Source organism: Tenrec ecaudatus, chromosome 16 (assembly GCF_050624435.1).
Source record: "Tenrec ecaudatus isolate mTenEca1 chromosome 16, mTenEca1.hap1, whole genome shotgun sequence".
In the NCBI taxonomy this organism is placed as follows: Eukaryota; Metazoa; Chordata; class Mammalia; order Afrosoricida; family Tenrecidae; genus Tenrec; species Tenrec ecaudatus.
In genome coordinates, this window is record NC_134545.1 from 53,598,988 (window position 1) to 53,613,672 (window position 14,685).

The following is a 14,685-nucleotide window of genomic DNA, read 5'->3' on the forward strand; positions in this document are numbered from 1 at the left end:
CTGGATTTCATATAAAGAAAATCATACCAAGAAATCCCAACAAAAATAAAATGCAGAAAAATCTCAATCCAAAAGAAAGCAGAAAATAATAAAACTTAGAATAAATTAAAAAATGAATCAAAGGGGAAAACAAAGATAAGATGTTAAAATTTAAATGAACTGTTATCTGTAATAATTTATTTTCCGACTGTTATTTTTGTTATAAATATTTTTATTAATTTTCTCTAGAAATCTTTGATCCTTTTGATTTTCATAAATGATTTTTCAATTATGAAATAATACTTCCTTAGATTTTTAACAACTGACACCCACCTCTTTTACCAGGCATAACTTGTTCATGGTAATGTATACACAAAAGTATAAGCTTGATACATTGGTGTATATGGATTAAGCATGCTCAGGTTAAGAGATAGAACATTTTCAACCTTCCATGTTTAATCTCAAAGTAAGCATGCTCGCCCATTTTGTATGTCACCGTAGATGAACTTTGTCTGTTTTTGTATTTTATATAAATGGAATCATACAGCTTGTACTCTTTTGTGCATTATTCACCCATATTCTAAGACTGTCCATGTAGTAATAGTTTATACTTGTCCTTGCTGGAACTTTGGTATAGTGCTCTCTTTTATCTTCATCCTCAATTTTTCTTCATCAACACACATCTTGGACTCCTGCGTCAGCCATACAAAGTTACTCCTTCGCCTGTTAATTCCCCCAAGGCCCACACACAGTCTGTCTTGCTTTGCTTGGCTGGGTCAGGTCTCAACCTTCACTTCTTTGGGAAGTCCTAAGAGCCTCAGATGCCCAGAGAACCCTGCCTGGCATGCAGCACACAACGTATCACACCGTCTCCTAGTTTCATATTTGATTATTATTATTCTTCCTGGAATCTCAGTGAAGCAGAACCCCTCGTTGTCTGGCTCACTTGCACTTAGCACAGTGTCTGCCGCAGGACACCTACTCTGTGGATGAGTGCATCGGCATTTGCTTTGGAGACATATTAATTGCCTCTCTAAACTGGCAGTTAATATTAACATAAATGCCCTAGCAGAGGCAAACAAATTTGATAGAAATGTAAAAAACAACCACACTTCAGGTTATTCTTTAACTGGGTTTCTTTTCGGTGAAGTGTGACGTTGTGCTGTTCCTCTGTCCCTGAAAAACACCTTGTAGTTGGGATGCTTGATGAATCACTGTGCTAGCACTGCCATTTCTGGTTGCCATAGTGACGGGGCTTTTTACAGAAGGGTTACCCCAAGGCTTCTTGTTCAAAGAAACACTGGACTGAGTAAATATTGTTTAAAATGAAAAGGTACACAGACACCAGTCTCTTCCCTTGTCAGGTTAGGAGTAGATAGATGAATCAACCTTTAGGTAGATATTGTTTCCAAACCTATTTAAGCACCCATTTACTTAATTTGGTGCTGATGTGAATTTCTGAAAATATAAGTGATTCTTTACTTGCTTTTTAGTTGGAGTAAGACTAAGTCATTAACTGGATTAATAATTACCTAGGGGCATGGCAGGAGAGATTTTTTTTTTGGCGGGGGGGGGGGGGGTTTGGCACTAACAACAAAGAGTGAGAAAGAAGAAAATGTTCTGAAATTGATTGTAGTGATGAATGCACAATTCTTAATATGATTGAACTGCTAAATTGCATAGGTAAATTATGTCAATAAAATTATTAAAAAATAGAAAACATTCTCCCGATGCCAATTTTTAGCTCAGTAGAAATCCAGAACATAAAGGAATCTTTTGAAACATATAAAGGGGCTTCAATAAGTTTGTAGAAAATTTCCATGATCTTTTAATCCCGTCTTTCCACAAACTATGAGTTTGTAGAAGACCTGCAGGTTGCTGTGGGCCACAGGAACCCTGTAGGCTATAATAGAACTGTCCTGCTGGGTTTCCAAGGCTACACTCTTTAGAGAAGCAGACTATCACATCTTTTTCCTGTGGAGTGGCTGGTGGATTTGAACTACTGATCTTTTGGTTAGCAGCTGGATTCTTAGCCACTGCACCATCAGAGCTGCAGGTAGGAGAAGTTTAATTAGTGTGCATACATTTTGGTCCAATAAAATGTAGTCTTAATGGAGACCTGGTCATGTTGTCAATTATGCGTTGGACTGCTAATCATTAGGTCAACAATTCAACCATTAACAACTCCACAGGAGAAAGATGAGGCTTTCTACTCCCTTAAAGATGTACAGTCTTGGAAACCTACAGGGGCATTTCTTCTCTGTTCTAAGTTTGCTGAGAAAAGATTGAAGCTGTTAAGGATTTTCTCTTGCTTGGATCCACAACCAATGCTCATGGGAACAGCAGCCACGAGACCAAACATCAGTTAAATATGCTGCACACGATCTCTCGAAAGTGTTGAAGAGCACGGATGTCACCTGAGGTTTAAAGTACACTTAACCCGTGCTTTGCCATGGCGTTTTCAATCACCTCATCTGCATGTGAAATTTGGACATTGAATAAAGAAGAGAAGAATGGGTGCATTTGAATTATGGTGCTAGCTGAGACTATTGAAAGTACCATGTACTGACAAATAAACAGATCTTCCCTGGAAGAAATATATCAGAATACTCCTTAGAAACAAAGGTAGCAAGACTTCCTCTCATGTACTTTGTGTATGGTATGAGCAGAGCCAATCTCTTAAAAAAGATGGCATGCTTGGTAAAGTAGAGGGGCAGCGAAAAAGAGGAAGACCCTTGAAGAGATGGTTTGACACAGTGGCTGCAACAATGAGCCCAAACAACAACTGTGAGGATACTGCAGGACTGGGCAGTGCTCCATTCTATTGCACATAGGGACCTAGGGCTGGACATGACCACACCCAACAACAGCAAAATGTAATCCTAACCTTTGTTATTGAAATTACTGGTTTGTTAGGAGGTTGGGGGAGCAGAGACAAGCATGGGGGATTGTGTCTGGGGTGCAAGTGATCTTGGGTAAGCTCTCTGAGTCTGAACATCCGTACAGGTAAATGTGTAGACCAATATGCTTATTGCTTAAGTCTGTGGTGAAGATGAAATGAAGTGCCTTGCATACAGGAAGGGCTCAGTGGATATCGGCAATTATGACTTTTAAGTGGATTTTCTTTTTTAATTAAATTTTTTCCTATTATTTTATGTTTGGATTTTCTTTTCTTGCTTTTTGCAGCACTTCAAGATAAAATATTACAGTTTTTTTTTCTTTTTTGGCAAGTACCATTCTACCACCCTTTCTTCTGGTGCATGCACACCGCAATCCTGCCCTCCCTCCCCCCGCCCTGCACCACCTTTTGCCAGTTTGAAAGCTAAGGCCTTTAAATGAGTTCCTAAGTGGTTCTCGTGTTTAACCCACTTGACTGCTGACTCAAAGCTTGGAGTTTCTAGTCTACCCAGAGGCGCCTAGGAAGAAAGTTGGCAATCTGCTTCTCGCAAATCAGTCATTGAAACTCTAGGGAGGACAGCTCTACTGCAGGACACGTGGGATTGCCACGAGTCAGCGTTTGCTGCATAGCAAATGGTGTTTTGGTGTTAAGGCTTTAAAAACTCCCTTATTTCTCCAGGTGAAGGTGATAGAAGTTGGTTTGGCTGCGCTATTGTGTTACTGAGCCCCAAAACTCTTTATCAGTCCCTTGCGTGTGACAGTAACTGTTTCAGACCAACACTCTATTAATTCTTTTTTAACACGAAGAAATGAATTTTCAGACTAAATTAAGCACCTGTGAGATGGTGTATGTAATGTGCAGATTTCAAAGATAGCAGACATTTGAAGGAGAAGAGGAGGTCTCATCCTTTGCTTTTATTTTTCGATGTCTCAATATTTTCTTACTTTAGAAATCCCTTTTTGTCGATTCTCTTTAGAATACAAGTGACATCCTGGTAACAAATAGTGCTGAAAGTGAAAGCTGCCTAATCTCTCCCTGCTGGCAAACCATTATTAAGAGTTGGCATGTCTTCTGCCCGACTTTCTTCAATCGATGATCCAGCACCATATGATTATTATTTCCCAAATGATTGCAAATGGCATATATTTAAATATGGTTCCATGAACATGAACCCTATTGTAAAATATGAATTTAGAGAAACATCTGTATTTTCAAAGTAGATCTACAAGTTAAATAGAACATCTCTCAAAGGTCCCAGCAGTATCTGCTTGCATAGCTTATAAAATAAAATGTCTGTTCCTAGGACTATGTTTATCTTGCATGATTCATTTGATTAGCTGATATATTAAAAGACAAATAGAGACGCACACACATTTTTATTAAATGCAGTGAAGAGGACTGAATAAGGAAATGGCCCCATAATAGGAAAGAGAAGGTCTCTTGCTTTAGCTCGCCAGCTCTTGTGGAAGGATTGGCATTAACACAGTTCTAAGCGGCTCCTTACATTCTGCAAAGTGAAGCCAAGAGTAATGCATAAAGAGATGTTGACTCGCAGCTAAAATGCAGATTTTTTTCTAGTAGTAACTGGAAAGCACATGACTTATTATTAAGCTTTTTATTTCTGTTGGGAAAAGTGACATGTCATTTTTGCAATGGGATGTTGACATTGTCATCAGCAGTGGGGAAAAAAAGCTCACCAGAGCAAGTTGCTATCGAAAGATAAGATGCTCATTAGTTTTTGCTTGCCCATGGTTTTGCTAACCTTGGTCAGCAAAGGTAAGGCGCCCTGGTGGTGCCATGGTTAAGCCGTTGATTGCTGAGAGGTCACGGGTTTGAACTCACGAGCTACTCTTCAAGAGAAAGACACGGCAGTCTGCGTCTCCATAAAGACCGCCGTGGAAAGCCTGTGGGGCAGTGCTATTCGGTCCTTTTCCAAGGATGTGTTATTTCTCTGGTGCTTGGAGCCAAAGGAATATCACTAGATGAACTTTTTACATTTGCAGAAAAAATAAAACCCCCAAATCAAAGTCACTGCCATCGAGTCAATGCTAACTCATAGTGACCCTCTGTGGGTTTTTTAAACAGTAACTTTATGGGAGGAGGAAGCCCAGTCTTTCTCTGGAGAGGCTGCTGTTGGTTTTGAACTGCACATCATGTGGATCTTAGTCCAGCGAGTAACCGCTTTTGAGGACCTATGTGGTGAAGTGGGAGTACTTGGTATGGCTGTTCTTTCCAGTCTGTAACCCCCACCCAGGACTAGGTGGGGGCAGGCCAATACAGCATAGACTCTCAGGTGAGGATTGTTAAGTGTTGCCACCTGCTGGATATGAGTGGTATAATCATGCTCTGGAATATTATGATCAATAAAAAAGAGTAACAACTCTCTTAAACACTGCAAGACATGGACAACGTAGAGAACATGATGCTTAACAAACTTAGTCAGTCTTACAAAGATAAATACTCAGTAACGCCATTATGATAAGGAAAACCAGAACAAGAAATGCGGTTTCTACACCAAAAGACAAGACTTTGTTGACTATGATGAGGCCAGGGACGGGGCTGGAAGCAGGGAGAGGGGAGGATATTCAGGAGGGAGGGAAGGAGGATTTTAGGGGTGCGTGGGGTGCAGGGGAAGAACCACATATATGTAGGGTGTAACAGGATATTGTTAATTTTATTTCTTGAGGCGGGCTTTGTAAATATATTCAGTAAGTTTCTTAACATACAACAAACAAACAAACACACAAATCCCTATCGATTCCTTATCCTTCAAACCTAAATAGTGGTCTGAGCGACTTACAAAAGAAAAGAGGAAAAATACAGCTGAAATGGACTTGGAGTCTGTAGTGACAAATAATTCATCTCAAACAGATAACAAAAACAAGTGAGCCATTTCAGAAGCAGCAGGAGAACTCCACAGCTCTCAAGAAAGAGGAGCTGCCAGCGGAGCACATGGGAGGGCCCTGGGCAAAGCGGTGGCCACATCTCAGGCAGCAGAGGCAGAGGCCAGGAGGCAGAGCCGAGGTTTCCCAGCCCACAGGTGGATCATCGAGTGTCTGTAGGCAGGGTGCTAGCTGGACAGTGAGGTCCCTTTGGGCATTTATTAGCATCAAAGGGCCTTTGTGACACTTGCCTGAGTAAGTCAGAGGCCACTCTGCTTGTGTGGCTGAGAGGCTGAGGACCAGAGAGAGAGGTGGCTGCTGGCTTGGCTGGGAAAGCACTGTATCGTTAATGTTTTTGACCTTGGCTTCTGGTGAGCGGTTAACTTCCTTAATAAACACCCATAATCATGAGTTTTGTCCAAGTCCTGTGTGGGCGTTGCAGCAAGTGGATTACTGAGCAGAGAACCAGGGGAAGGACGGTTGCTGTCAGAATAGGGTAACGGACGGAGGTGGAGGGTAGAGGCATAGCTGACCTCTGCCTCAGGCAATCAGTTTTGGGCTGGTGTGGAATGGATTCGCCTTCTCCCTTAGGTAGCTGGCGGAGGACAAATATGGTCCCATGCCGCCATTTCATCAGTTAGGACAAGGGATGCAACAGAGAACAAAGTGACACAGAAAGTGATGCCCTTTGAGGTTTACACTCGGATGGGGGCGATAGATAACAAACAAATAAATATATTTTTTAAAAAGTAAAAGAAAAAGAAAGAAACCTAAACCCAAACCCACTGCTATTGAGTTGATTCAAATTCATAGTAACTCTTTGTAAATCTTTATGGGAAGAAGCGGCTTCCTCTTTCTTCTGAGTAGTGGCTGTTGGGTTTGAACCACTGACCAGGTGGTTAGCAGTCTATCTTCTAACGTAGATCACTAGGGCTCTTTAATATATATCATAGCCAGGGGGTAAGTATTATGGAGAAAGTAAAGCAGGGGAGTGGGATGAAGATATAGGGTTGATGGAGGTGAGCCTAGGCCTGTAGACAGGGTAGGGATTACTGGTAAGGTGGTTTCTGGGGTAAAAGTGTTCTAAACAAGGGGGATATTAAGTGCTAAGGCCCTGTGGTTGGAGTGAACATAATGTACACAAGGAGTAACGGGGAAGCCAATATGAATGGAGCAAAGGGAAGTCAAGAAATTAGAATGTATCCATGATACTCACCTTCCTGACATGATCGCTGAAGACAAATGTATGCATTAGCTAATGTGGTGAAGAAATCTGATGGTGCCTACCTATCAAAAGCTACAACATCTGGGGTCTTAAAGCCTTGAAGATAAACAAGCGGCCATCTAGCTCAGAAGCAACAAAGCCCAATGGAAGAAGCACAGCAGTCTGTGTGATCATGAGATGTCAACGAAATCAGGTATCAGGCATCAAAGAACAAAAAATCATGTCATTGTGAATGAGCGGGCGTATAGCATGAGACCCAAAGCCCATCTGTAGGCAACTGGACATCCCCTTAAAGAAGGGTCATGGGGAGGAGACAAGTCAGCCAGGGTGCAGTATAGGACTGATGAAACACAACTTTCTTCTAGTTCAGTGGCTCTCAACCTTCCTAATGCCATGACGTTTTAATACAGTTCCTCATGTTGTATTGATCCCCGACCAAAAAATTATTTTCGTTGCTATTTCATAACTGTAATTTTGCTACTGTTCTGAATTGGGTAACCCCTGTGAAAGGGTTGTTCAACCCCCAAAAGGATGGAGACCCACCGCTGACCTAGTTCTTTAATGTTTCCTCCCCCAACTATCATGATCCCAATTCTACCTTACAAATCTGGCTAGACCAGAGGATGTACACTGGTACAGATAGGAACTGGAAACACAGGGAATCCAGGCCAGAAAAACCCTTCAGGACCAGTAATGAGAGTAGTGATACCAGGAGGGGAAGGGGAAGGTGGGATAGAAAGGGGGAACTGATCACAATGATTTACATATAACCCCCTCCCTGAGGGATGGACAACAGAAAAGTGGTTGAAGGGAGACATTGGACAGTGTAAGACATGAAATAATAATTTATAAATTATTAAGGGTTTGTGAGGGAGAGAGGGTAGGGGAAGGTGGGAAAAATGAGCTGATGCCAAGGGCTCAAGTAGAAAGAAAATGTTTTCAGAATGATGATGGCAACAAATGTACAAATGTGTTTGACACCATGGATGTATGTGTGGATTGTGATAAAAATTGTATGAGTCCCCAATAAAATGATTAAAAAAACAAGAAGAAATTAGAATGTGCTATGGTCAGAGAGGGAAGAGAGAGGAAGACAGGGAAGAGAGGAAGAGTGGAGGATGAGTGGGCCTAATAGCCATGGTACGACTCTTGGATTTATTGTGAGAGAAATGAAAAGTCATGGGCTGTTTTGGGCTGAGGAGTGGAATGATCTGACACACTTTTAAAAAGAGCACACAGCTTGCTGCTTGGGAAATGGATTAAAACCAGTACAGGTGGGGTCTTGGCCCTGAATGATGGCAGCAGGAATGGTAACAGGGAGTCATACCTTGAGTATATTTTGAAGGTAAAGGGTTGGCTAGTAAGTTAGAAATGAGATGTGAAGAAAAAGGAAGAACAAGGATGTCTTCAAGTGTAAAGAAAACAAGTGAAGAATTTCCTGATTCCCTAAGCAGAACCACTCTTGCCTCTTTATTGTTGTTTTTCTATCATGTTGTATCGAATGGTTTGTTTATATGTCCACTACCTATTAGCCTTTGAGCTCCTCTGGGGGACAAGCTGGACTTTACTGATGAATAATGAAGTTGTGATTCTCTTCGGAGTTGGAGAAGAAAGTGGGAAATCAGAGGGTAACATGCATTGCAGAAAAATAGAAAAAAAAAAGGCAGTGTAATGACTTCAATATGTGCTGTAAATCCTCTGTGGATGTAATCCCATTTGAGATGCTGATAAAGCCGTTCTAGTGCAGGGTATGTCTTACACCGGCCACTTCTGAGAGTTAAAAGGAGTAGATCAGGCATAGAAGCAGGCACTGGAACGGGGAAAGATAGGCACCACATAGAGGTCTCCCCTGAGACTGAGATTGTAAGGATTACCCTCCAAGAGCAAACAAAGAAACAGCTCATAGAGCTGGCACGCTGAATGTGGGCTTTTAACTTCTGAAATGGAGAGAAACTAAACTTCTGTTCCTTTTAAGCCACCCACTTCTGGTACATCTGTTACAACAGCACCAAGAAACCAAAGCAGGCGGGAAGCGTAATGTAGATGGGAGAGCAATGGCTGGGAGCCCAGCAGGCGTGGGTTTGAATCAGGGAACCAGCCCTTGAGTCAAGGGCTTGTATGTTAACCTCCCTCAGTCTTAGACTCTGTAAGATGTGTTTAATAATATCACCTCATAAAATTGTTGAGAAAAAGACATGTGATCGGTACCAGGCCTTTGAGCAAGCTGGGAATGTAGGTGCATTTAGATGATAACTGTTATCTCAGGGTTTTCTGTTTCTATCTTTGACCCTTTCACAAGTTTTATGTTAAAGTATTTCTATGAACAGTTTAAAACTAGATTTTGGACCAATAATGAGAATAGTGATACCAGGAGGGTAAGGGGAAGGTGGGATAGGAAGGGGGAACCAATTACAAGGATCTACATATAACCCCCTTCCTGGAGGATGGACAAGAGAAAAGTGGATGGAGACACTGGTCAGTATAAGACATGAAAAAAATAATAACGATGTACAAATTATCAAGGGATCATGAGAGAGGGAGGGTGGGAGTGGGGAAAATGAGCTGATACCAAGGGTTCAAGTTGAAAGAAAATGTTTTGAAAATGATGATAGCAACATATGTACAAATGTGCTTGACACAGTGGATGTATATATGGATTGTGATAAGAGCTGTAAGAGCCCCCAATAAGATGATTAAAAAAAAAGCAAAACTAAATTTTATTTTAAAATATAACATATAGGGTTGCTATGATTTGGAATCAATTCTATGACGGTTTAAATTTGAAAACTTATCAGACAGAATTGACTTCTTTTGGTACATCGTTCCGTGAATTTTAACATATGTATAAATTCGTGTGTCCATACCACCACCACCCAAACTGCTCCCTCACCTGTGAGTATAAATGCACAAAAATAATAGCAGCTTTATTAAAATGTGATTGATATACCCAAAAATCCACCATGTAAAGGTACATAGTTCAGTGATACTTAGTGTATCCACAAAATAGTCTAACCACCACTTCTACCTGATTTCAGAACATTTGATCACCTAAAAGAGAACTGAGTTCCTGGTAACCACTTCCATTTCTCCAAGTTTGCCCAATCTGGACATTTCATATAAACGGAATCATACAATAGGTTGTTCTCTGTGACTGACTTCTTTCATCTAGTGTAATGGCTTTAGTGTTCACCCATCTTATAACTTCGTTCCCTTTAGGGAATAGCATCTCATTGTGTGAATATACCCCATTTTCATGATCTGTTCATCAGTGGTGGACCTTTGGATTGTCTCCATTTTCTGTGGTCATTCTAAACAATGTTGTTATGGATATTTGCATACAAGTTTTTGTGTGGACATATGATTTTGATTCTCTTGGGAATATAGACACCTAGGACTAGAATTGCTAGGTCATATGGCTACTTAATTTTTAAAACTTTGAGGAACTGCCTGTCAAACTGTTTCTTAAAGTGGTTGGCTGCCCTGCTGGCTCCTACCAGCATTTTATGAGGGTTCTAATTTTTTTACATTATTACCAGCCCTTGCTATTTATTGTCTTTCCTTTTATTGCGGCCTTCCTAGTGTGTCTGAAGTAGTATCTCAGAGTCTTGATTAGAATTTCCTTTATGCCTAACGATGTTGAGTATCTTTTCATGAGCTTATTGGCCATTTCTTCTTTAAAGAAATGTGTATTCAGATCCTTTGCCCCTTCAAAACATTTTTCTATCTTATTATTATGATTATTCATTCCTTATAAATGCTAAAGAGGTTTAATGGATATTTTCAATCCATTCAGTGGGGTTTTGAAGCACAAAATTAATTTTTTCAGTGTTTCAATACTTATTTTATTAAAAAAATCATTTTATTGGGGGCTCTTATTTCAAAATTTTAAATTTTGATGAAGTTAAACATTAATTTTTTTCTTTTACTGCCTGTGTTTTTTGTGTCATATCTAAGGTTCCATTTAATAATTCAAGGTTTATTTTTTTCTTTTGTAGTTTTAGCTCTTACATTTAATTGTGTAATCCACTTTTAGTTAATTTTTATGTATGGTATGAGGTAGGACCCCAACATCATTCTTTTGAATGAAATATCTTGTTATTTTAGTGCTATCTGATAGAGAGACTATTCTCTCCCATTTGAATTATCGAGGGACTTTCTTTTGTGCTCTCAATTCTGTTCCATTGGTTTATTTGTCTGTTCTTATGCCAGTACTACACTGTCTTGATTATTATAACTTTGTAGTAAGTTTTGAAATTAGTTCTCCAGTTTTGGTTTCCTTTTTCAAGATTGTTTGGTTATTTGGGGTCCTTTGAATTTGAGTATCAATATCAGTTTGTAAATTTTTGCAAAAACATCAGCTAGGATTAAAAAATTAATAAATCAGTTTATTGTGGGCTATTACAGCTCTTATAACAATCCCTACATCAATGGTATCAAACACATTTGTACATATGTTGCCATCATCATTTTCAAAACATTTTTTTTCTGCTTGAGCCCTTGGTATCAGCTCCTCTTTTATTCCCTCCGTCCCTCCCTCCGTTGCTCTGTCTCTCCCCCCTCTCACCCTCATGGACCCTTGATAAATTATTATTATTTTAATATCTTACACCATCCACTCTCTCCCTTTGCCCATGTTTCTGTGTTCATCCCCCTGGCCTGGGGGGTGGGTGGTGGTTATACGTTGATCATTGTAATCTGTTCTCCATTTCTCCCCCTTCCGCCCCCACCTCCCCCCTACCTTCATGGAATCACTACTCCCATTGCTGTTCCTGAGAGGTTTATCTGTCCTGGATTCTGTATGTTGAGAGCTTTTATCTGTACCAGTGCACATATGCCGGTCTAGCTGGATTTGTAAGATAGAACTGGGGTCATGGCAGTGGTGGGAGGAAACATTAAATACCTAGAGGAATGTTGTGTGTTTTGTGGGTGCTATGCTGCACCCTGGCTGACCCGCCCCTTCCTTGTGACCCTTCTGTGAGGGGATGTCCAATTGTCTACAGATGGGCTTTGGGTCTCCTCTCCGACACCTATAATTTGCATCAATGTATCTGATTCAGGTCTTCGGATGAACCAGCGAGGAGTTTTATAGAGATTGCATTGAATTTGTAGATTATTTGAATAAGGACATTTTTCTACTTTCTGCAGTCTTCTTTGCTTTTTTTAATTGCTAATTTGTGGTACTCAGTATTCAAATCTTGTACTTATTTTGTCGAATGCATTCCGAAGTATTTTATGCTTTTTGATACTACGCTAAATGGCATTTTCCTCCTAAAATTCATTTTTAGATTGTTCATTGCTAGTATATAAAAGTACACTTGAATTTTGTATGTTGATCTATATCCTGCTCTAGAGAAAGTTTTAGCTTCAGTGAGGGGCAGAAAAGACTTAGGAACTATTTCCATCTGGGCCATTAAAGGTTTCTGTTGTATGCTATTTGGCCAAAACATTAACGACAAAAGCTAGCATTTGTCAGCACATCCTCATGCTTGGAACCTCCCAATGGCTTCCTACATCGCAGGAAAACAGAGCAGCGTCCATAGCCTGGCCCCTTCAGGCCCCGGATAGCTCGTTAGTCTTTACTCTTCAATCCTTTCCCCTTTGCTTTGTGTTCTTGGGCATGTGAGTGTTCTTTCCCCCTGTGCTTCTTCTTGTCTCAGCCTCTTCATTTGCACACGGCTCCTCATGCTCGAGCACGACCCACTCCGCCCACTGTCCTCCTTCTACGGTCACCGCTAGAGAAGACTGCACGGTTCTTTCTGGTGGACAAATCTGCAATTTTTTTCAATGTCCATCTCTCCCACCAAATTGAATGTGTATGTTGTTCATACCGGTGTCACCACCATCCTGCACAACATCTGGCACATAACTCAATAAAGGGAGCAGGTAAACTGTATACCAGGCACTGTACACACATTATTTTGCTTATATGTTATGGTGTACATTATAAATGAGGCAACTAAAGCATAACGAGGTAAGTGGGCACAGGGTTACATAGCTAGTAATGGGCAGTCACGACCCCAATGAAACCAGCTAGATTGTGTTAGAGTGTACAGCAACCCCTTCCAGAGAGAAGTGCTCACCTCTTGACTTGTCTTCCAGGGGAGACTTTCCAGAAACTGCAGAAAGCAAAGGAAGTTCTGACCAACGAGGAGAGTCGAGCCCGCTATGACCACTGGCGAAGGAGCCAGATGTCGATGTCTTTCCAGCAATGGGAAGCTCTGAGTGACTCCATGAAAACGGTGGGTTTCCCTCTGGTGGTGTGAATTAGTGACGCTCAGGTTGCCCAGGGGTTAGATTCATGTATTAACTTAAAACATCAATAAGTGATAGGAGGGAGAAGTTGGCTGATAGAGTGGCTAATTCAGTGCTCATAAAATCTTTTATTTCTTTTAAAATAAATCATTTTTAAAATAAATCATTTTATTGGGGTTCTTACAGTTCTTATAAAAATTCATACATCAATTCTATCAAGCACATTTGTACATATGCTGCCATAATCATTTTCAAAACATTTTCTTTTTATTTGAGCCCTTGATATCAGCTCCTCTTTTTTCCCTTCCTCCCCCACCCCCTCACCCTCATGATCCCTTGATAAATTATTATTATTTTCATATCTTACACTGTCCACTGATTCTCTTCACCTATGTTTTCTGTTGTTCATACCCCTTGGGCGGGGGTTGGGTGGGGAGGTTATGTATCCATCATTGCGATTTGTTCTCCCTTACCCCCAACTTCCCTCTACCCTCATGGAATTGCTACTCCCATTACTGTTCCTGAGGGGTTTATCTGTCCTGGATTCCATATATCTAGAGTTCTTATCTGTACCACTGTACATGTTCTGGTCTAGCCAGATTTGTGAGGTAGCACTGGGGTCATGATAGTGGGGGAGGAAGCACTAAAGAACAAGAGGAATGTTGTGTGTTTTGTAGGTGCTGTACTGCACCCTGGCTGGCTCATGCTTTCCTTGGTTCACAAAATCATAAGAGGAATTTACCATAATAAAAGGGTTGCCAGAAGAACCTGTGTGTTAGGCCGGGTTTACTAGAGAAACAAATCCAGTGGAACTCATATATGTGTAAGAAAGGGCTTTATATCACAAAGTAATTGTATATCAAGGAAACATCTCAGCCCAGTCCAACTCAAGTTCATAACAGCTATACGAGTCCACAAGTCCCACTTCAGACTCACGCAGCCACATGCAGTGATGCAGAATGCAGGAAGACCACAGACCACTGTGTGCAGGTGTGTGGGTCCAATGGCAGTGGACGACCGGCAACAATCAGGGTCAGCCAGCAGGAAGGTGAAGGCAGAGAGGGAAGGGAGGTCCCCAGGACCCTCCTGATGAGAAGGCCACACCCAGAAGGAGGCACTATCACCTGACCTGATTGACAGGTGGAATACCACCCCTACACTTTTAGATATCTTCAAGTTGACGTGACATTATGTAACTGCCATAGCCTGTGATCATATTTTGTTCAAGTATAGATCCTGTCCGTTATCACTGACTATTTAATGCCCTTTGGTATAGGTGGTTCAGGTGCTGACACATTATTGTACATTGCAAATTTATCTCCTCCGTGTGTAGTTCAGATCACGTTCTTCTCTTTTGAGTGACTCAGGCATATAAACATTTCTTTTCTTTAAGACTTATAGATTCCATAACAAACCAGGTCTGAATTATTAAATAAAGTCGTAATTGT

At 40.9% G+C, this 14,685-nt stretch overlaps 1 protein-coding gene across 1 annotated transcript in view; it reads left to right on the forward strand.

The window, feature by feature from the left end:
• DNAJC12 (DnaJ heat shock protein family (Hsp40) member C12) overlaps positions 1 to 14,685 on the forward strand; it is a 57,266-nt gene that overhangs the window by 21,604 nt on the left and 20,977 nt on the right. The window contains exon 3 of the mRNA XM_075534558.1: positions 13,085 to 13,224. Within this exon, the coding sequence (XP_075390673.1) occupies positions 13,085 to 13,224 (140 nt within the window). The remainder of the gene's footprint in view (positions 1 to 13,084; positions 13,225 to 14,685) is intronic.